Below are 21,859 nucleotides of genomic sequence, written 5' to 3'. Positions count from 1 at the left end.
ACTTGTGGGGTCTGTCAACGAAGGTTTTGGCCCAAATATTTCACAAACCAGCTGAGCAGGCCTGACGTTCGGCTTGAGCAGATTTGGGCAGGAATTTGCAATTTGTTCTGAATGTCGACGAGAACTTGCTTACTCTGTGAAAGACACCGTGGGATCTCGAGAAGATGGAACACCCGGCTTAATGTTCATTTGAGGGGACGGGGCACTTTGTGATGCAACGCCCTACCTGAAAAGCACCAGGTGGACGGGTTCATAGTTAGGTCTCGAATCAAAGACTAGACTAGACAACGCAAAGCGAGGTGTACCATCCAATCAGACATTTATGCACCAAATTAGATTTCAGAACATTGGGGGGAGGGAGGGGTGGGGAGTGAGAAGAGGTGAAATATGACTATAATAGTAGTTTTGTGTAAGCCCATTTACAACATGTACCACACAGATTTTCAACTTTCATTTTAAGCAGACAACTGGAGTACACCTTCAGTAGCTAATGCTACACCAGATGACAGTGGATACCAACAAATTGAGCACTTTAGCAACTCAATCTTTTTGCACCAGTAATTACCTTTTGGGAGATAACAAGCGAAGGGTGAAGTGGGTGAGAGGTGGGGAGTGGGTGGAGGAGGGGAGAGTGGTGTATACGGAGAGGAGCGAGAGAGAGAGCGAGAGCGAGAGAGAGAGCGAGAGAGAGGGTACATCGAGGATGAGAGGGAGCGACGATGTGGGAGGAGAGAGTGGGGGACGTGAAGGACGAGAGAGGGGGGACGTGGAGGGAAGAGGGGGGGGAGGGTAAGACGTGGAGGGAAGAGGGGGGGGAGGGTAAGACGTGGAGGACGAGAAATAGGGGGAGGGGGGAGGCCGTGGAGGACGAGAAAAGGGGGGGGGAGGACGAGAAAAGGGGGGGGGAGGACGTGGAGGTTGAGAAAGGGGGAGGGAGGACGTGGAGGACGAGAAAGGGGGGGCGTAAAGGACGAGAAAAGGGGGAGGCTTGGAGGACGAGAAAATGGGGGCATGGAGGACAAGAAAAGGGGGGGCATGGAGGACGAGAAAAGGGGGGGGGTGAGCATGGAGGACGAGAAAGTGGAGGGGGTGGCAGATGAAAAAGTGGGGGTGTGGAGGACGAGAAAAGGGGAGGGCCATGGAGGACTAAAAAAGGGGGGCATGGAGGACAAAAAGGGGGGCATGGAGGACAAAAAGTGGGCATGGAGGACGAGAAAAGGGGGCATGGAGGACGACAAAGGGGAGGCGAGTGGGCAAGAGAGTGGGGTATGTGGAGGATGAGATGAGCAAGGGAGGTTGAGAAAGGGGGGAGGAAAGCTGAAAAGGGTGGTGGGGAGGAGGAGAAAGGTGGGGGAGGAGGAGAAAGGTGGGGGAGGAGGAGAAAGGTGGGGGAGGAGGAGAAAGGTGGGGGAGGAGGAGAAAGGTGGGCGAGGATGGAGGAGGAGAAAGGTGGGGGAGGATGGAGGACGGGAGGGGGAGGATGGAGGACGGGAGGGGGAGGATGGAGGACGGGAGGGGGAGGATGGAGGACGGGAGGGGGAGGATGGAGGACGGGAGGGGGAGGATGGAGGACGGGAGGGGGAGGATGGAGGACGGGAGGGGGAGGATGGAGGACGGGAGGGGGAGGATGGAGGACGGGAGGGGGAGGATGGAGGACGGGAGGGGGAGGATGGAGGACGGGAGGGGGAGGATGGAGGACGGGAGGGGGAGGATGGAGGACCGGAGGGGGAGGATTGAGGACGGGAGGGGGAGGATTGAGGACGGGAGGGGGAGGATGGAGGACGGGAGGGGGAGGATGGAGGACGGGAGAGGGAGGATGGAGGATGGGAGGGGGAGGATGGAGGATGGGAGGGGGAGGATGGAGGATGGGAGGGGGAGGATGGAGGATGGGAGGGGGAGAAATGGAGGGGTGGGTGAGAAATGCAGAGGGTGGGTGAGAAATGCAGAGGTGGGTGAGAGATGGGGGGGGGGGTGAGAGATGGGCGGGGGGGGTGAGAGATGGGGGGGTGGGTGAGAGATGGGGGGGTGGGTGAGAGATGGGGGGGGTGGGTGAGGGATGGGGGGGGTGGGTGAGGGATGGGGGGGTGGGTGAAGGATGGGGGGTCGTGGGTGAGAGATGGGGGGGTCGTGGGTGAGAGATGGGGGGGTCGTGGGTGAGAGATGGGGGGGTCGTGGGTGAGAGATGGGGGGGTCGTGGGTGAGAGATGGGGGGGTGGGTGAGAGATGGGGGGGGTGGGTGAGAGATGGGGGGGTGGGTGAGAGATGGGGGGGTGAGAGATGGGGGGGGTGGGTGAGAGATGGGGGGTGGGTGAGAGATGGGGGGGTGAGAGATGGGGGGGTGGTTGAGAGATGGGGGGGTGAGAGATGGGGGGTGGGTGAGAGATGGGGGGTGGGTGAGAGATGGGGGGGTGGGTGAGAGATGGGGGGTGGGTGAGAGATGGGGGGTGGGTGAGAGATGGGGGGTGGGTGAGAGATGGGGGGTGGGTGAGAGATGGGGGGTGGGTGAGAGATGGGGGGTGGGTGAGAGATGGGGGGTGGGTGAGAGATGGGGGGTGGGTGAGAGATGGGGGGTGGGTGAGAGATGGGGGGGTGGGTGAGAGATGGGGGGGTGGGTGAGAGATGGGGGGGTGGGTGAGAGATGGGGGGGTGGGTGAGAGATGGGGGGTGGGTGAGAGATGGGGGGGGTGAGAGATGGGGGGGTGGGTGAGAAATGGGGGGGTGGGTGAGAGATGGGGGGTGGGTGAGAGATGGGGGGTGGGTGAGAGATGGGGGGGTGGGTGAGAGATGGGGGGTGGGTGAGAGATGGGGGGTGGGTGAGAGATGGGGGGGGGTGGGTGAGAGATGGGGGGGGGGGTGTGGGTGAGAGATGGGGGGGGGGTGGGTGAGAGATGGGGGGGGGTGGGAGAGAAATGGGGAGAGGGGTGAGAAAGAGTTGGTGTACTGTACTACTTACTACTTACTACTCGACTTCGTGAGGCTGCGATACACTTTACAAACGCCGCAAAGCTCCTGCAGCGCAAACCTCGTCGGAATCGGCACAATAAGGGTTAACACTTTACCGCAATGACCCACTTTTGGTGATCTTTTACATCAACTCAGATAAATATCCCCCAATGCCACAAAAAAAGGAAACTTCACAATTCTAACCCGATAAGGAAGATATAATGAATGATAAGGTTGTAGTTTGGCGGAAGGGAGCTTTGAAGAGGAAACTGGTGACGTCAAAATTAAATAAAAACTCCGGTATAATTAAAATAACTTTCCCCCAGAAGCATCATTAGAGAATCCAATTTCTATATACAACACCCAGCCCGATCGGTGCCATCGGTCGGTCGTACCTCAGCAGGTATCTCGGCGAGATGCTAGTCTAGCGCCGGGGGCCTGATAGGCCGCGTGATCTTGCGGCGTTCCCGTCACCGCGATCAGGACAACATCGCACCAAAGGGAGCACACCGAATAGTTACTCCGACTAGCCGCTCCCCAACCCCGTTAGCCGATCTTTCCACCCCTACTCCTCCCCTTTGCGCCTTCACCACTTAAACCGACTCGTGGAGCACGTGACGGCCCTCGCACGATCACGTGGTCAAACCTGTCAAGTTTGCACTTCGGGACAGTCGAACGCGGCATTGCGAGGTATTTAAAAAAAAAAAAAAAATCCTGAAGTTAAAACTCGCGGATAATTCGGTTTGGAATTAATAAGAATAATTTATAATAAGTTAATAATTGAACGTTTCCTTTGTATGTTGACAAACTACAAAAAAGGGAGGTTTTGCTGCAATGTCGGCAGGTAAGCATGACAGACACCAGCTAATTTGGTATCCAAGTGATAGATCCATCAAGCACGTTCCAGGATTGAAAGCTTTATTGCGCACACAGCAGCACGATCAGCAATTATTGAGTGTGTGGGGCTTGGCACGAACACTAGGTGGAAACCGTGCCAAGCAAAAGGCAAGGTGATGAGAATTGATAAAACGGTAAAGAATTCAAATGCAGGACCGTTCAAATCGACAGCAAAAATTAAGAGATGCCATGACCAAAGGAAAGGTAAATGCAAAGAATGCAGGTGGTAATGCCAACATTATGCAAGTCAATGAAGCTACGCAGCTGGAATTGTCAACATAGCCCTTTTTAACCCTCGACATGAACAATGTCATCAGCGGTCCCAAGTTGCTCGCCCTTGGTAGCATCATCGTTCCACCTCTACAAATCCTGCTTTGACATCCATTGCATAAAACATCCTCGATCACGAGCTGGAAGGTTGAGGGAGGCCTTTGTCCCAAGGTAGACTCAAAAAAAGCTGGTGAAATCAAACTGCCGGAAGCTGCAACTCACTCATTGCATCATCAAAGACTGGCAGTGGAATCGACCTGAAAAGCGGTACAAATGGCTCTACCAAAAACGACTACATTCGACACAACCACTTACATGTATGCATACATTTAACAGGGAGAATACGACGCAAGGATGGTAAAGGAAGAAGTCACGCAAAAGATCTTCACTCCATGATCAATTGGTTTAACCTTCAAGGATAAGGGGAATGTCATTCGAACAATCCTTGCAGCTCGGAGAAACTAATGAATCTCCCACGAGGACGTGGCAACAATTAAATGATATTTTAATTTCTATCGGCTCAAGTTAAAGTTGAAATCACCGACCAGCCTCCCCTCGACATCATGGATAAGTACGATTTACAGGCAAAAAGTCTATACATGCTGTATTTCAATCAAAGTTGTAACGTTCTGTACAAATAACGGTTGCCAAGGAAGTGCAGTCAGGAAGTGGTTTTTTTCCCCCCCAACTCAACCTCCCATTTACCTATCTGGCCCAAAAACCCAAAGGCCAAAACCGATGAGCAAATTTTTATTTCCCCATATGGGGCACATTTTCATGATATGCAAGACAGTAGGTAGGGAAGGGTTGTATCGCAGGCAAAAAAAGAAAAAAGAAAAACAAGGGAGTACATGGAAGCCCGACAGTAAGTACATCACTCCTTGAGCATCAGTGGGCCCTTTATTCTCCCAACCACTTCGGAACCCAGAAGAGCATCAATGATGGCAAAAGCAAACTCGAAGCTGGTCCCTGGGCCCCGGCTCGTGATGATGTGGCCGTCCCGTTCAACTCGCGCTTCCGTGTACTTGTAGTGCCCTGCAAAACAACAAAGCGGGCTTACCGTGACGCAAACGTTCAGAGATCATTTCAGTCTTGCGGTTCAAGAGGTCAATGCACAAGGTAAAAATCAAGCTCAGTAATCCCAGTGGTTTCAGTTTGCGTTACAACACGAGCTGATGTTGGCTCTCACTCAATCTCGAGCTGAAGCTCTGGCTGTTCCTATGCAATTTCGTGTTTTTAAACTTTACACTGTCATTCCCACTTTAAGGTATTTTGTTCTAATCCTTTGATGTATTTATTTGCCACTCCCTATCTCTCGTTTATGACGACTGCTTCCCTCGCCACGTTTAAAAATCCACGCACGCAGGCAAAGCTCAACATTCACTTAGTTATTGTCCTTTCCAGTAATCTTTAACATCAACATGAACACCTGGATTAAAATGGATTTAATACAGATCTTCATGGAGTAAAACACAATTTCAAATATCAATATTTTGCCTTCTTTTTCAATAAATCCAACCTCTGCCACCCAATGTTGCACCACCGTTTTGCAGTGGGCAGTACAAGTAGCTCAGTGGTTTGGCTCCAAGTAAAACCAAGAGTGCAACACAATTAATAGTTTCAAACTCCATAAAAAAATTTCAACTGATAGATTGGGGTGCAGCCCCAGCCTGAAACCCGGGAGTTATTAATTTTTTGACCACCTCATACTACGAACACCCCAAGTACAAGAACCAGTATTAAAATCATTCCGTCCAACGGTTCAGGAGTGCATAAAAGTCGAACAAAAACTATCCAAACAAACACCACACAAACAAAACCATACACAAACAACTCGGATCATAGGAACGACTTGCCTCCTTCCATCATGTTTTCCTTGGCACCAGGATGAGTGGTAACCTTGCAGCCAAAGCCAATCTCATGGGCACGGAGTGCAGTTGGCCCTGATGGGAAGAAACACAATCGAGTGTATTTGTCGTTACTTTTCAGTGCTCTTTGTCAATATTTAATGCATTTCAAAATGTTTTTTGCATTAATTATTAGGTCCTTTTCTTGGCAAAACAAATGGCACCATCAAGTTGAAGTTGACAAGGCTAAAAACCAGTGCGCACATTTTGTTGACATCACCCCCATTTTGTTGACAAGGGAAAAGGAATGTTCATTGTGTCAGAGATATGGCAAATGCATGCGCTTCTTGTTACCTCCGCTACCGAAGGTGGATGGAGGTTACGTTTTCTCTCCTGCCTGTCTGTCTCTGAACAAGGTATCTCAAAAAGTTGTGGACGGATTCGGACGAAAATTGGCAGACAGGTAGTGTGTGACACGGACTAAATGATTAGATTTTGGTGAAGATCCAGATTCGGCTAGTGGAATTTTTTTAAGCGATTCTTCACCATTGGGAGATAAGGCCCAAAACAATATATAGCAGGATATCTCAAAAAGGTATGGACGGATTTGGACGAAACTTGGTGGAGAGGTTGTGTGTGTGTGACAAGGACTAATCGTTTCGATTTTGGTGAAGATCTGAATATGGATTGGGATATGAGAATTATTTAATTTTTAAGTGATTCTTCACCATTGAGAGATCAGGTGAAAAGCGATATACAACATATTTTAAAAAGTTACGGACGAGTTATGACTAAACTTGGTGGACGAGTTGGTTAGGTGACAAGACCAAGCCGATTAGATTTTGGTTCAGGTCCAAATTCAGATCTGGCCTATCAGTGGGATGTAAAACAAACTGTTCAGCCTGGTGGAGATATGCGCTCTACCGAGTACCATTTTAGTTTGAGTTTTTAACTTGTGGTTGTGGGATCAATCACTTCTCCATGCGCAAAAAAAATACCAGTGAGCACGCACAAGTTTCATTCTCAGCGCATACGACGAAATTGATAAATATAATCATCCCCAAGCTGCCAATCAACATACTCCACTATAAATTCAAGATTCCATGCTCAAGCAATCTTGGTCCTGTGCCACCAGGTTTGAGTCTTTTATAGGGCTTGGCCAATTGTTTATTACAATATATACATCATATGTGTCAAAAGAGGAGGACATGTACAAGGAATGGGAAGCAGCGGTGGAAAAAAAAAATCTATAGTTTCTGCATAATTAAAATGCAGAAATCTTGAGTTCCTCATTTGGAACCAATAAGAGACATCACTCCACCAGAATCAATGCGATGCAGGCTACATGCACAAGCACAGGCCATGACGAGATAATCCATCACCAAAAGGAGCTCAATAAGAAACGTAAACAAAGGAGCTAAGATAATGGTTAATCTCTGTTGTTGAAAGCCTGGTGTTGGCTTAGCGGTTAAGGTGCCGGCTTGGGATCCGAGGATCCTGGGTTCGAATCCCAGTCGATCGCTAAATTATCACCAGAGGGGTTGACTCAGCCTGTCATCCTTCCGAGGTCGGTAAATTGAGTACCAGCTTGCTGGGATGAATGATCCCGGTGTGTACCCCGGTTTAGAATAGGTACACCATATCCCTGCGCATCGTAAGAGGCAACTAAGGGTTGGCGTCAGGAAGGGCATCCGGCCATAAAACATTGCCTCAAACAGGGAACCATGATTGTCATGGGGCCCGCAAGGCTATCCCCTGCTCTCGCGGGGAAAATGGCCTTAAAATGATCATTCATTCATTTCATTCTCTGTTGTTGAAAGCATTTTAGGTGGTTAGAATATTCATTCCAATCTCTAAATGTGTCTGTCTGTTGTCTGTCCAATCTCTAAATCTCTAAATTCAAAAACTCTGCGTTTGCGTCAAAATCTTGTGTCCCGAACCCATCTCTCTGTACCCACCTTACCCAGTCGAACCCAGCTGCTCCTGGACTCTGTGTCCTTCTCTCCTGACAAGGTGGATAAGTTTTTGTCAAACCTCGACTGATTCTGCAACTGGACCAGACGGCATCAGCCCACAAGTCCTAAAATCCTGCTCTGCCACTCTATCTCACCCTCTCTCTCTGTTCTCTTCACCCTCTCTTTTGCTCAAGGCCATCTGCCATCTGCTTGGAAATCAGCCAACATTAATGCTTTACACAAAAAAGGAGCAATAACAGATCTTTGCAACTACAGACCAATCAGCCTGCTCCAAATCATCAGCAAGGTCATGGAATCAATCATCGCTTCTAACATCAAATCCTTCCTCTTCCCCAATGGCTTGATCTCAGATCAATTTGGATTCAGACCAGGTCATTCTACCCTCTCTCTGGACATGCTGCTTCTGCTTTCTCAACAATGGATGGAGGTCCTCAATGCCAAACAGGAAATCAGAGCAGTCTCCCTTGACATATCACGTGCCTTCGATACAGTCTGGCCCTCGCCCTGCTCACCACTCTTTTCCTATGGTATCCATGGAATCCTCCACGCATGGCTTGTGGACTTCCTCACCGGTCAACATGTGGCCCTGAATGGAATTCTCTCATCTCCCCTTCCTGTTCAGGCTGGAGTTCCTAAAGGCAGTGTTCTGGGCCCTGTGATTTTTCTGTTCTTCATTAATGATCTCGCCGACTCTTTGGAAAATCCTCCCTATCTCTTTGCTGATGGCGGTGCACATCGGATTTTTATGTGAAAAAATAAAAAATATTTTTTCACATAAAACGGCTTTTTTGCGCACAAAAAAATTATTTTGCTATTTTCAGAGAAAAAAAGAATTTCGCCCTTTTTCGGGAAAAATAAAATAAAATGCCCTTTTTGGTCGAAAATGTCTGGCAACGCTAAAAAAAATGAAGGAATTTTTCGAAATTTTAAACTGCGATCGAAATTTGTAACTGCGATCGAAATTTTTCACTGCGATCGATCTCAAAAACAAAACGTTGCGTCCACTTGCGTGTGTTGCGTCCCCAGCGTGTACAGCAGTGAGGCGGTGTACTACAGTGAGAGAGTGTACACAAAGTGTGAACAAGTCTCCTATCAAGATGAGTGCTGCTCTTCATGACAAGTGGCTGAAGGAATTCAACGCTGGCGGCGATGGGGCCACCTTCAAGTACGTGTCGAGTGACACGGCTTTCTGTCGAGCTTGTGAAAAGACTTTCCGGGCGAAGCAGAAGTCTGAGCTGGCCCAACATGTCGGAGGAGACCGCCACAAGAGCAACTTGGCCTTGAAGAAGAAGAGGACGGTCACGCAAGCCATCATGGAGGATTTTGGTGGCGGAAAGAGACACAAGTGCGACGTCGTGGCTCAGGAGCTGTGCCAGGCCATGCTGGCCGCTGGCATCCCATGGTCGAAATTGGAAAACCCTGCCCTCCGGTCGTTCCTGGAGAAGCACATCACTCTCCAGATCCCCGATGAAAGCTGGATTCGAAAGCACTACCTCGACATGTGCTACGACGAGGCCTTGGCGGGGATCCGTGCCGACCTCGGACAGCAGCCCATCTGGCTGTCCGTCCACGAGAAGACCGATTCGGCAGGTCGATATGTGGCCAACATCATCGCGGGACGCTTGTCCAAGGAGGGGTACTTTCGTCCCCACCTCGTCCAGTGCATGTTTCTGGAGAAGACCAACTCCGGGGAGATCGTGCGTGCAATCAATGACACGCTGCGCTATCTTTGGCCTGATTTCAAGCCGGAGTGCCTCAAGGTCCTCGTCAGCGACGCCGCGGCCTATATGATCAAGGCCGGCCATGCCCTGAAGGAACTCTTCCCGGACTTGCTGCATGTGACTTGCGTTGCCCACGCGCTCCACCGTGTCTGCGAGACAGTCCGAGAAATGTTCAAGGACGTCAACGACCTGATTGCCACGACGAAGAAGGTGTTCGTCAAAGCCCCGTCGCGTGTTGTCTTTTGGAAGGAGCAGCAGCCCAATCTTTCTCTCCCCCCGGGGCCCATTCTGACTCGGTGGGGGACGTGGATCGACGCCGCGGTGTTTTACGCCGAGCACTTCGAGGCCGTCAAGGACATTGTGGACCAGCTGAACGATGACGACGCGATGGCAATCCGGAGTGCCAAGGACCTGTTCGGAAAGGCGGACATCAAGCTCAGTTTGGTCTTCTTAAATGCCCACGTGTCGTTCATCCCGAAGATCCTTAAGCAGCTGGAGGAGGCCGGCATGGAGCTGGCCAAGGCCTTCCAGCTCCTTGATCAGGCCAAGGAGGAGCTCGAAAAGATCCGAGGCTGCCGTAGGGAGATCCTGCTCACCAAGTTCAAGGCGGTGCTGCAGCGCAATCCCGACATTGGTGTGCTGAGGACAGTGGCTTTGATCCTGGATGGAGATCAGCACGGATCTGAGGTTGGTGTGCCGGCTGGAGTCAAGCTTGCTGACATCCCCCTCTTGAGGTACTGCCCCATCGTCAGCGTCGACGTGGAAAGGTCCTTCTCCGTCTACAGAAACGTCCTCACCGACCGCCGACACCGCCTCACCAAGGAGAACATTACCAAGATAATGATTTCAAACACCTACTTTAACCGTTCCTAAAAGGGTCTTGTCAATTTCTTCTAGTCCTCTACTTATCAAACAATGCGGTTGCAATAAAGGCACCTGAACGTCATTTTTTACCTGTTTACTAGCCCAGAGTGCTTAATGTTGTGCAGGAAAAAGCTTACCATTTTTTGTTCTTTTTTTGACTGATTTCTGAAAAACTTGGTAATAATAAAAAATGAATAAAACGGGGGAAAAAATTATTTCGGGATTTTTTCACATTAAAAAAAAAAAAATTCCGCTTTTCAAAACATAAAAGGCCTATTTTCTTAACATAAAAATCCGTAGTCTAAGTGATGACCACTCTCTGCCACTCCATATCTCAACCCTCAGATTGGCAGGCCTGGATAATATCACAAACTGGTCAAACAAGTGGAACATCTATCTATAATTCCAGTAATCTCTGTCTGTCTGTCTGTACGTCTGTTTGTCTGTGACCGCTGTTTCTCGACAACCACGGGTCCGATATACTTTTAACTTGCCAGGTATATTGCTGGGGACCCGAGGATGTGCCTTTTCAAGGTTTCATATTAATCGGACAATTACTTACCGAGCTATGTCCAAAAAACGATTCAACCAATCAGAGAGCAGCGAACGATCGCGTGTGCCGAACGTGGAGGACACACTCTGCCTCGGATGGCACATTTGAGAGCGTATTCATTTATTTCACGTTTGCAAACTATGTTGGCGTTAAACTATGTTTTAAAACTAATAAAACCGAATTTGCGATTCATTCGCTTTCCTGCGCGTTTGTGCACGCGATGGCGATTTCTTTACCAAACTCCGGAAGCCGTTCGCTTTGGACCAAACCATTGCATGTAAATAGAGGGGAGGGATTGTCACCGTACTCGCAAGCCGTTCGCTTTGGACCAAACCATTTCATGTAAATAGAGGGGGGGGATATAATTTTAGATACTAGGGCATGCCCGTACTATATCTATATCTAAAATTATATCCCCCCCCTCTATTTACATGAAATGGTTTGGTCCAAAGCGAACGGCTTGCGAGTGGTGACAATCCCCCCCCCTCTATTTACATGCAATGGTTTGGTCCAAAGCGAACGGCTTCCGGAGTTTGGTAAAGAAATCGCCATCGCGTGCACAAACGCGCAGGAAAGCGAATGAATCGCAAATTCGTTTTTATTAGTTGTAAAACATAGTTTAACGCCAACATAGTTTGCAAACGTGAAATAAATGAATACGCTCTCAAATGTGCCATCCGAGGCAGAGTGTGCCCGCCACGTTCGGCACACGCGATCGTTCGCTGCTCTCTGATTGGTTGAATCGTTTTTTGGACATAGCTCGGTAAGTAATTGTCCGATTAATATGAAACCTTGAAAAGGCACATCCTCGGGTCGCCAGCAATATACCTGGCAAGTTAAAAGTATATCGGACCCGTGGTTGTCGAGAAACAGCGGTCACAGACAAACAAACGTACAGACAGACAGACAGAGATTACTGGAATTATAGATAGATAGATAGATAGATATAGTACGGGCAATGCCCTAGTGTCTTTCAATCCTGACAAATCTCACACTCTCACGATGTCTCTCCGAAAAGAACGTCTGGACAACCCCCCGGATAAACTCTCTGAACAATCCTCTTGAAGAAGTTCTGTCACTCAAGCTTTTGGGTCTCACTATCTGCCATGATCTTTCCTGAGAAAACTACATTTCCAAGCTGGCCTCCAAAGCCAGTCGCCGACTGCGTATCCTCCGTCGTGCGAAGTCCTTTCTGGGTCTCTGGGTCTGTCTCTCTCTCTGGGTCTCTCTCTCTCTGGGTCTCTCTCTCTCTGGGTCTCTCTCTCTCTGGGTCTCTCTCTCTCTCTCTCTGGGTCTCTCTCTCTCTCTCTGGGTCTCTCTCTCTCTCTCTCTGGGTCTCTCTCTCTCTCTCTGGGTCTCTCTCTCTCTCTCTCTCTGGGTCTCTCTCTCTCTCTCTCTCTGGGTCTCTCTCTCTCTCTGGGTCTCTCTCTCTCTCTGGGTCTCTCTCTCTCTCTCTCTGGGTCTCTCTCTCTCTCTCTGGGTCTCTCTCTCTCTCTCTGGGTCTCTCTCTCTCTCTCTGGGTCTCTCTCTCTCTCTCTCTGGGTCTCTCTCTCTCTCTCTCTCTCTGGGTCTCTCTCTCTCTCTCTCTGGGTCTCTCTCTCTCTCTCTCTGGGTCTCTCTCTCTCTCTCTCTGGGTCTCTCTCTCTCTCTCTCTGGGTCTCTCTCTCTCTCTCTGGGTCTCTCTCTCTCTCTCTGGGTCTCTCTCTCTCTCTCTCTCTCTCTCTGGGTCTCTCTCTCTCTCTCTCTCTCTGGGTCTCTCTCTCTCTCTCTCTCTCTCTGGGTCTCTCTCTCTCTCTCTCTGGGTCTCTCTCTCTCTCTCTCTGGGTCTCTCTCTCTCTCTCTGGGTCTCTCTCTCTCTCTCTGGGTCTCTCTCTCTCTCTCTCTCTCTCTGGGTCTCTCTCTCTCTCTCTCTCTCTGGGTCTCTCTCTCTGGGTCTCTCTCTCTCTCTCTCTGGGTCTCTCTCTCTCTCTCTCTGGGTCTCTCTCTCTCTCTCTCTGGGTCTCTCTCTCTCTCTCTGGGTCTCTCTCTCTCTCTCTGGGTCTCTCTCTCTCTCTCTCTGGGTCTCTCTCTCTCTCTCTCTGGGTCTCTCTCTCTGGGTCTCTCTCTCTGGGTCTCTCTCTCTGGGTCTCTCTCTCTGGGTCGGTCTCTCTGGGTCGGTCTCTCTGGGTCGGTCTCTCTCCAGGTGGTGGTTGTTGTGTGTGTTTTGTTTTTTTTCTGTCTTCTACCGATTCCCTCTCCTCCCTCCAGGTCTTTAAAACAGCTGTTCACCACTATCTCTTATCTTCCCCCAACCAAAACCTTGATCTTTTCTACCCCCATTAAAACACCCCAAATCCACCTCTTTCAATCCCCAACTTCTTTCCTGAAAATCCTAATCATGCTCATTTGCTTTATACCATGTACCCCTCCCTCCTCCCCCAGCCCTCCACCTCCCACAGATCTACCGACGTCCCTGTTCTCTGCCGTTGTTGTGCTTGTATGCTTCCCTCTCCCTCCCCTCTTGTCTCCCGCTCCCTTCATTGTACGTTTTCATGTTCAATGTGCTAGCTCTTACACGAGCCTCGATGCTGTATACAAAAATTATTAAATAAAAATCCATATGGTTGTTCTTGGCATTTACTAAGGAAAACCTAGAATCAGAAAGCTTACCAGCACAGATGGCAGCAATGAGACCTTTCCTCTCATCTTGGGACTTGAGCAAAGTCTTAACTGCAGATGACTGCAAAAAAAAAAAAAGTCAAACCTTACAGACATTGTCACTATAAAAGGGCAACATGCAATTGAATAAACATAGTGTTGGACAGAATTATTTCAGACTAAATGTCCTCCTTAAGCATAAAAAAAATGGTGGATCTAATGCACAAACTCGTTCCTAAACCGCCAAGGATCATAATGATGGGAATCGAACCACCTTTAGAGGCCATTTTTCCCCACAGATCAGGGGTTGGCCTTTTTTGGGCGCTTACAGATCACAATTTTTTTATATTAAATAATAACTAAATAAATAAAAACTTTACTGACAAAGAAACCAACCCAGAAGACATCAAAGTATAAACATCAAGAAGAAATAAGAATGCAGGTAAAGGCAAAGAGAGAAGGGGAAAAAAACAAAACAAAAAAAAACTAGAACAATACGGCTGTCGCCAATATGCCTCGCATTGTCCCACAACGGGTAGATGCCATCACTATGCATATGTATGGGTAGGGGATCACGTTTGTGAAGTTTCGTGTTGATCGGATAAGGTTCGTTTTTCTATGCAAGATGGCTGCCAAACCACGTGACCTACTATGACATCATTTTCAAACTATATGCAACAGTGCCGTTAGATATTTGTAAAATTTCACATCGACAGGGTGAGCAGTTTCAGAGATATAATTATTTAATATTTTCCTTCAATCGAAAACAGCTGCCAAACCATGTGACCTATGAATGAATTAATGAATGATCGTTTTAAGGCCATTTTCCCCGCCAGAGCGGGGGTTAGCCTTCCGGGCCCCATGACAATCATGGTTCCCTGTTTGAGGCAATGTTTTTATGGCCGGATGCCCTTCCTGACGCCAACCCTTGGTCGCCTCTTACGATGCGCAGGGATACGGTGTACCTATTCGAAACCGGGGTACACACCGTGATCATTCATCCCAGAATGCTGGTACTCAATTTGCCGACCTCGGAAGGATGACAGGCTGAGTCAACCACCCTGGCGTTAATTCAGCGATCGATCGGGATTCAAACCCAGGATCCAAGGATCCCAAGCCGGCACCCTAACCGCTAAGCCAACACCAGGATGTCATAAATTTAATATTTCAATACAAATGGGATCATGTGCATGCAATTTCAGATTTTTAGGATAAGGAATTCGATCGAAACATTTTTGGCTGGTATACCATGGATATGTTGAAGGCAGCAGGAAGTTGGGGTGTGAAGAGAATGACAGAGATCTGTAATCTGGTGGTGAAAGAAGGCCGCATTCCAGTGGATTGAGAACTGAGTACCCTCGTCCCTCTATACAAGGGGAAAGGTGACCCTCTGGAGTGTGGCTCGTACCGAGCGATAAAGTTATTGGAGCATGGAATGAAGGTATTGGAAAGGGTGTTGGAGAGGAGGATAAGGAAGAAGGTGAAGATCGACGAAATGCAGTTTGAATTTATGCCAGGAAGAGGAATGACAGACGCGCTCTTTATTGTGAGGCAGTTGCAGGAGAAGTACATGGAGAAGAGGAAGACGTTGTTTCTTGCGTTTGTTGATCTGGAGAAAGCATTCCATAGGGTTCCACGCGAAGTATTGACATGGGCATTGAGGAAGTGAGAAGTGGAGGAATGGTTGATCAGAGCAGTGATGGCAATGTACAAAAGAGTGCGCACAGCTGTAAGGACGAAGGACGGGAACAGTGGTGAGTTTGAGGTGAAGGTGGGAGTGCATCAGGGGTCGGTACTAGGTCCACTACTATTTGTAGCTGTGATGGAGGTGCTGGCTCAGAACGTAAAGGAGGGTTTGCCGTGGGAGTTGTTGTATGCAGATGATCTGGTGTTGATTGCGGAAAGTATGGATGGACTGAAGGAAAAAAATGAACAAGTGGAAGGAATGTATGGAGACAAATGGTCTGAAGGTGAATATAGGAAAGACGAAGGTGATGGCAAGTGGTAAAGCATGTGGTGAGGTGGAAAGAACTGGGAAGTGGCCATGTGCTGTGTGCAGGAAGGGTGTCGGAGTGAACTCCATTCAATGTACAATGTGCGCTGAGTGGATTTATCAAAAATGTTGTGGTCTGAGAGGGTCATTAACCAGTGTGGCAGCTACATTCAAATGTAGAGCAGCAACGAAGGCTGGAAAGGGTGGAAATGCGAATGGTTCGGTGGATGTGCGGAGTATCGTTGAGAGAGAGGAAGACAAATGATGAATTGCGAAAGATGATGGGAATAGAGCCTGTGATTGATGCTGTGAAGAGAAACAGGTTGAGATGGTTTGGTCATGTGTTGAGGAAGGATGAAAGTGACTGGTTGAGAAGTGATGGAAATGAATGTAGAAGGAAGTAGAGGACGGGGAAGACCGAGAAAGACTTGGCTAAAGATGGTGGAAGAAGAAATGCGGGCAAGGGGGTTAACAAGGAGAGATGCAGAAAATAGGGCAAAATGGAGAAGATTGTCATGGGGACCGCAAGGCTAACCCCCGCTCTAGCAGGGAAAATGGCCTTAAAATGCATGTTGTTGTGTTGTATACCACTTGATCTATGATATCATCATCATGCTTTTGTTCCCCATTGGGAGTACTTGACAATGTGCCAAGTTTCACATTTTTCCATTCAGCGGTTTCTGAGAAATAATTTTTTCATTTGCTTCTAATCCAAGATGGCTACCATACCACGTCACCTATGATGTCACAATTATCAAAAAAAAACATTCTGCATGTGTGTCACTCCTACCCTGAAAGTTTTGTCTCAATCGGACATATGGTTGCTGAGAAAAACGAGGTTTAGCCCAGAAGGACGGACAACCAGAAAACATAATGCCTCAGGCGACTTTGTCAGCAGAGGCATTAAAAAAAAACTAGAATGAAGCCGATGGCATGCAGATACCCACACTTCCCACCTAGAGCAATGTTGAAAGATGGCAGAGAAAGTTCAACGAGGAATCAACCAGTCAAATTTTGAGTTTAAAAGATAAGGTTTTTAGGTTTAGGTCAAGGTTTTTGACCATTATGACCCCAAGTCCCCAGCCCCTGGGACATGCACAGGGGGTCAAATCCAACCAAGAATGACCACATTGTGGTCACAACCAGTGAGAAAATCCGGTAATGGGCCAATTGGGGAACGTGCATTTAAAGCACTCTTAAAAGATGAAAAGCACGACTGGGAAACACACATTTAATGTGATATTAAATAATCAAGTCGACACTTCTTACGCATGCCACCCTCCCCACTGTTATATCAGAAGGAGCAGATTCGTCACACAGTCATGGATTGCTTGACCCCAACATGAGGCCCGTTCAAAAATTACACAAAGCTTTTCTTTAGTAATTCGCATAACACAACGCTTGATTAAACCTAACTATTATTCGACATGATTCGATTTTTCTGAATCCCTAATCGTAAATAACAAACAAAGCCAATGGAAATCTGATGCAACAAATCCGGACAGTGCATAATCAGCAGAGGCATACAGGCCTAATGTGTTCGGCGCACCAGAAAACCAAGATAGCGGCCATATATATAATTTTGTCTCTGTGCTATGGAAGGTGGAGTCAAGTGAGAGATGTGGGTGTGGTCCGGCAGCTGTCGACCAACAGGTGCACATTTCAAAAATTGACCACAAACAAGAACAGCAAGAACAGCAACAGCAACGCAAATCTCTTGTAGACCTGTAACATGTCGCAAGTAAAAATCGTTACACAGCTCATGTGTCACCCAATGGTAATTGCATATACAAAGTTTCATTGAAAATGTGCCAGGGGGAGGGGCCAAAAATGATACTGCTCTCGCACCGTCTTGCCATGTGGTGATAACGATCGAGTTGGGTGAATTTCTGCCATATTTCTGGATTTTGGTGAATTTTACCGTGACGGACAGACAGACAAACGGAGCAAATTACAATATCCCCCCAAGTTTTTTTTTTTGCCATGTTATCTTGCCTGCCCTGGTCCCAATTGATAGCTTTCCGTGACCGTTCGCTGGTCGACTGCCATTTTGGAAGAGACATGAAACAAGCAAAATAACATTTTAAAATGATCATTGGTGGACTGTTGTTAAACTTGCGGTGGGTGATGACTTCAAAAAGTTTCACACTATTTTGCGCTTGACAAAATAAATCTTGCCTCTGACCCTTCTCCTCCGTAATGGGGAACACCCGACGTAATGGATGTCGAAATGACGTCACAATGAAACTATCAATTGCAAGGCACCATTCCAGGTACAAACAACAATGTCAAATAAATGAATAACATTAGTCAATGAAATCAGCAAAACTTCCTCTCTGGAATATAAATCTCACTTCTCGGAGATTCTGAGCACCTTCATTCCCGCCAGGCAGGATGACAACATCATAAGGACCCTGGGGAAACAGTATGCATTCAAGATAGGTCATAAATAGCATTCCGGCTAAACTCAATTGTGGTAGCTATTCATATGGATCACTTTTTCTTTTTTTTTCATCGAAAAGCACTTCAGTAAAGAGCAAAGCCTCTCAGCACCAAGAGCAGTGGAAAAAAAAAAAAAAAACAACATTAGATGATGCATTACATGACCGCAGAGGCACTCAGTTTAATATATGATGAAAGTCAATGTCATGTTAGAACTTTTCATCGACACAGCTCAAGTTGGAGACCTTGTTCTGACAGATACGCAAAGGCCAACAAAAATTTATCGAATCAGATATTTTGAATAATCGGAGGGGGGGGAAAAAATCTTGCATCACTGCTTATCCGGTACAAGACATTGATGATGCCTTCACACAATAATAGCCGGCGTTGTGAATGAACGCGTACGTATCATGTTGAAAAGCCAGATTTTGCTGGATCCTTTGAGAATTTCGAAGCTTTGACGCACCAAATCGCTCCATGGAGGCCACCATCTTGTGGATGCGGAAGTATGCATAAAGAATTGCGAAAAAGTTCAATAGGAGTTTGTTTCACCCGTCTTTGTTTGATTCACAATCTTATGCACGTCTAATTTGTAATTAGAATACTTTAAGACCAACCTCGTTCCCTGGGCCCACACGGGCCCTGGTTATCTTCAACGAAAATCTTCACCAAACATCAGACACCAATGAGATTCGAGCATTTGAAAAAATATTTCAAAAAAAGCTTATTACCGCGTTTCGGAGGCTGAAAACGGCGTCAAATATTCTAAAATTGACGAAGAATTATTTTTTTTAGAAATCTCACGGCCGTAGGGGAAAGATTTTCACGGCCGGAAATATCCGAAGTTGAGACGGAATATCCGAAGTTCACCGAATTAATCAAGAAGTAAATTTTATAAATTTTAATCTCATCCAGAATGCAAATGGTGTCATTTTGAACTAAGTACGGTACCCACTACACCTACCTACTACCAACTACCTAACCTACTGATGCCATCGTGATGGGTAAAATAGTGGCAAGAGGCTTTGGCTTCGCAGGCTCATTGCGGCTTTGCAGCAGGGTCATATTAATTGATCAACAACAGGCATTTTAAAGCCATTTTCCCTGCTAGAGCGGACAATAAGAATTGATCAAGCAATCAAAATGTATGCTTTGCCTGTCATAAGTAATGAAAAGTGCTGCTTGACATCATCGTAAGGCGAGTTGTCAATATGGAAGGCAATCCTGTACAAACCCGAGATATAATGTACCTCTGCAGCTGCTTTATCCAGGCTACTGTCTGGGCAGATCATGACATCTCGACTGCACTGAACGGCGTCCACACCTGACAATCCAGCCACAGTCACTTTGATCTGTAAAGTGGGACAAATGTGCCATGGCACAAACCAGTTCGCAAGATTGAAAATCAATATGGTGGCAAATAAGAGCGTCGACACAAATCTCGTCACAATGATGGAGGATTGGGAGGGAGGGAGGGGTGGGGATGGGAGAGTGGGTGGGGGAGTGGGTGGGGGTGAGAGGGAGGGAGGGGATGGAGGAGGAGGTGTAGGAGGGGTGGGAGGAGTGGAAGAGATGGAGGAGGGGGTGGGAGGGGTGGGAGGGGTGGGAGGGGTGGGAGGGGTGGGAGAGATGGGGTGGGGTTCTTCTTTAGTAAGTGATCATTCAAGACCTTGAACCCGTCGTTTATTAGGATCTAAAAAGGCATTTGAGCTACAATGTTATAAAGGACGGTGCTTGTCATTGATACTATATTAAGCGAATTACTTACTTATCCTTGATCAGTAACATGTATTTAAAAGCAATAGCCCAGATTAGTAGGGTGTGAGTATATTTAGCATCTCCAAAAAAGATTACTCGTTGCTAACCTCAGTGGAATGGGGGGGGGGGGGGGGGGGAAGAGCTGAGGGGAGTATCGTTTAAATAACAAGCAGAAGCCATTAGAATGAGTTACAATTGGAAATGAAACACAAAGAACGAATAAGCAACAACAAACAGACATGAGCCATTTTTCTGCAATTATGAATTACAATCTCAAACCACGGGTCGAGAAAGCACGCAATGGCCACACTCGCTGCAGCCGAGCTCGGTTCCGTACCCCCGCTCTACGAAGAACGTCAGTCGGGATGACCGTTTCCATCTCCTCAGCTCCCTTAGCCAGGATAACGAGAGCCCGTTTCGCTGCCATCGCCGCTTTGACCCTCAGCACAGCCACTACCATCCACAGCCAATCACCTCATGGTGGAAACCTTTTTTTTTTTATCCCACACCCACAGCCAATCACACCGCAGTCTTCAAAAGGCCAGCTCTCAAAACGATTACCGCTTCGCTAAAATTTCATTTAAAATATTTATCAGCTACTTATACGGTTATACAATCAAAGAAGCTTTGTTATTATCGATTTTAATTGCGTCAATTCAAAGTTAAAAAGAGAAGCGACAGCCCAGCTCAGCAATACGACCATGCGTCTTTACACGGTTTAATTAAAATAAAATCATACGCGCTTTAACAGTGGATATAAATCCAGAAAACAGGTCAAATGAAAATAAAAAAACATTACAATGAAAGACTCGTGACTGAAGCTTTTGGAATGTAGATTCGAAGTTACCACTGACTGGAATTTGGATGACGACTATAATTCCTTAGCGGTCTCTACCCTATATTGGAGAAACAACGAATTGCTTGAAGAAGAAGAGGATTCCATGAAGCGTAAGCGATCATACGTCGTCACCATCATCTTATATCATTATCATGTCTATGAAGGTAAACGTAGTCCTGTAGAGATTCCCCTCTGCCATAAACCATTATTTGTAAATCAGTGATCATTACACTAACTGGATAAAAGAACTCCGCTGTCTATTTGGTTGAGCGATTGTGAAGCCGAGCGGCGGCCATATTAAGATACCCAGGAAGTGACGCCACGTCGCCACCCATTAAACAACCGCTCTGAACACGTGCTTAGCTTTATAGTGGCTAGTGGGGCAGATATGTGCAGATTTTTGGCTAAATTGTTCATTTTCTGTTAAAAGCACCAAATTTTCAGGAATGTTAGAACTAGTTGTTCATGTCGTGGTAAATATCTGACATAGAGCCATCTCAAAATTTCCCGTTAAGTCGAGTTTTTTGGCACGGAGGTGGTTTTTGGGAATCCTACGGAGGTGTACTCCGTAGGAATCTCCATTTCATACGATAGAGTTTTGAGCATCTCGACAGATCTTGGAAATGAAGTGTGTCGCCGTTACTGGGACGAGGGTGCAGTGTGTCCGTCAAATCTCCGCTTATTTTCACACCGGCTGCCATGGACAATATTGACCACAACCTGAGTTCGACGACGGCAAAAGATTCCTTTCACGGCACTGGGATATCTTTGTTTCAACATCCATCGGCAGATGCTCCTGGTACCAAGCGAGCAGCTATCAATATTTCATCACATGATACCGGCAAATCTATAAAGGAACTGCCAAGGAAGCGTACACCGATGTTACCCCAGTGCCAGCAACAGCAGGTAAGGCCCAGCTTCCAGCTACAGCCTCGAAAATCAAATCGGATGAAAGTTCCTTTGCTCGCGGCCTGAAAGATGAGTCAAAATGGCTCGAGCAGTCCAGCGCCATCGTGCTTTACCATGAAAGTGTAGGAGAAAAGACAAACTTTTCTTGGGCCGCTTTCCACTCATCTCGACCATCCTGTACGCCACCCACTTCAGTCGCCATTTCAGCGCT

General features: G+C 47.4%; 3 protein-coding genes across 4 annotated transcripts in view; 1 reads left to right on the top strand and 2 right to left on the bottom strand.

Annotated features, from left to right (window-relative positions):
- The window catches only part of KCNAB2 (potassium voltage-gated channel subfamily A regulatory beta subunit 2), a 214,426-nt gene extending 210,824 nt beyond the window's left edge, over positions 1–3,602 (bottom strand). Inside the window, exon 1 of one of the 2 annotated variants that reach the window (XM_078780853.1) lies at positions 3,339–3,602. The gene's annotated coding sequence lies outside the window, so the exon portion shown is untranslated. The remainder of the gene's footprint in view (positions 1–3,338) is intronic. The other variant, XM_078780851.1, reaches the window with a different exon arrangement.
- Positions 1–21,859, top strand: part of LOC144892693 (protein FAM200C-like) — a 1,175,895-nt gene that overhangs the window by 769,680 nt on the left and 384,356 nt on the right. The gene's annotated exons all lie outside the window — the stretch shown is intronic.
- PARK7 (Parkinsonism associated deglycase) lies at positions 3,845–20,451 on the bottom strand. The gene is made up of 6 exons (XM_068118865.2): positions 20,239–20,451; positions 19,394–19,495; positions 18,056–18,115; positions 13,721–13,790; positions 5,967–6,053; positions 3,845–5,145 (listed from the first exon to the last, which is right to left on the bottom strand). The coding sequence occupies exons 1-6, from the start codon at positions 20,359–20,361 to the stop codon at positions 4,985–4,987; spliced, it is 603 nt and encodes a 200-aa protein (XP_067974966.1). The 5' UTR covers positions 20,362–20,451; the 3' UTR covers positions 3,845–4,984.

Source organism: Myxine glutinosa, chromosome 6 (genome assembly GCF_964187855.1).
Source record: "Myxine glutinosa chromosome 6, kmMyxGlut1.1, whole genome shotgun sequence".
NCBI classification, from domain to species: Eukaryota; Metazoa; Chordata; class Myxini; order Myxiniformes; family Myxinidae; genus Myxine; species Myxine glutinosa.
Note: the sequence above shows the minus strand (reverse complement) of the source record. Positions and strands in the feature narration are given on the sequence as shown.

Excerpts from the sequence above, each read along its gene's own strand:
- PARK7 (XM_068118865.2), bottom strand. The coding sequence starts at position 20,361 with ATGGTAGTGGCTGTGCTGAGGGTCAAAGCGGCGATGGCAGCGAAACGG. Across the intron at positions 13,791-18,055 it reads GTGCTCAGAATCTCCGAGAA|TCATCTGCAGTTAAGACTTT; the intron begins GTGAGATTTATA and ends TTTTTTTTGCAG. Across the intron at positions 5,146-5,966 it reads GGAAAACATGATGGAAGGAG|GGCACTACAAGTACACGGAA; the intron begins GCAAGTCGTTCC and ends GTTGTTTTGCAG.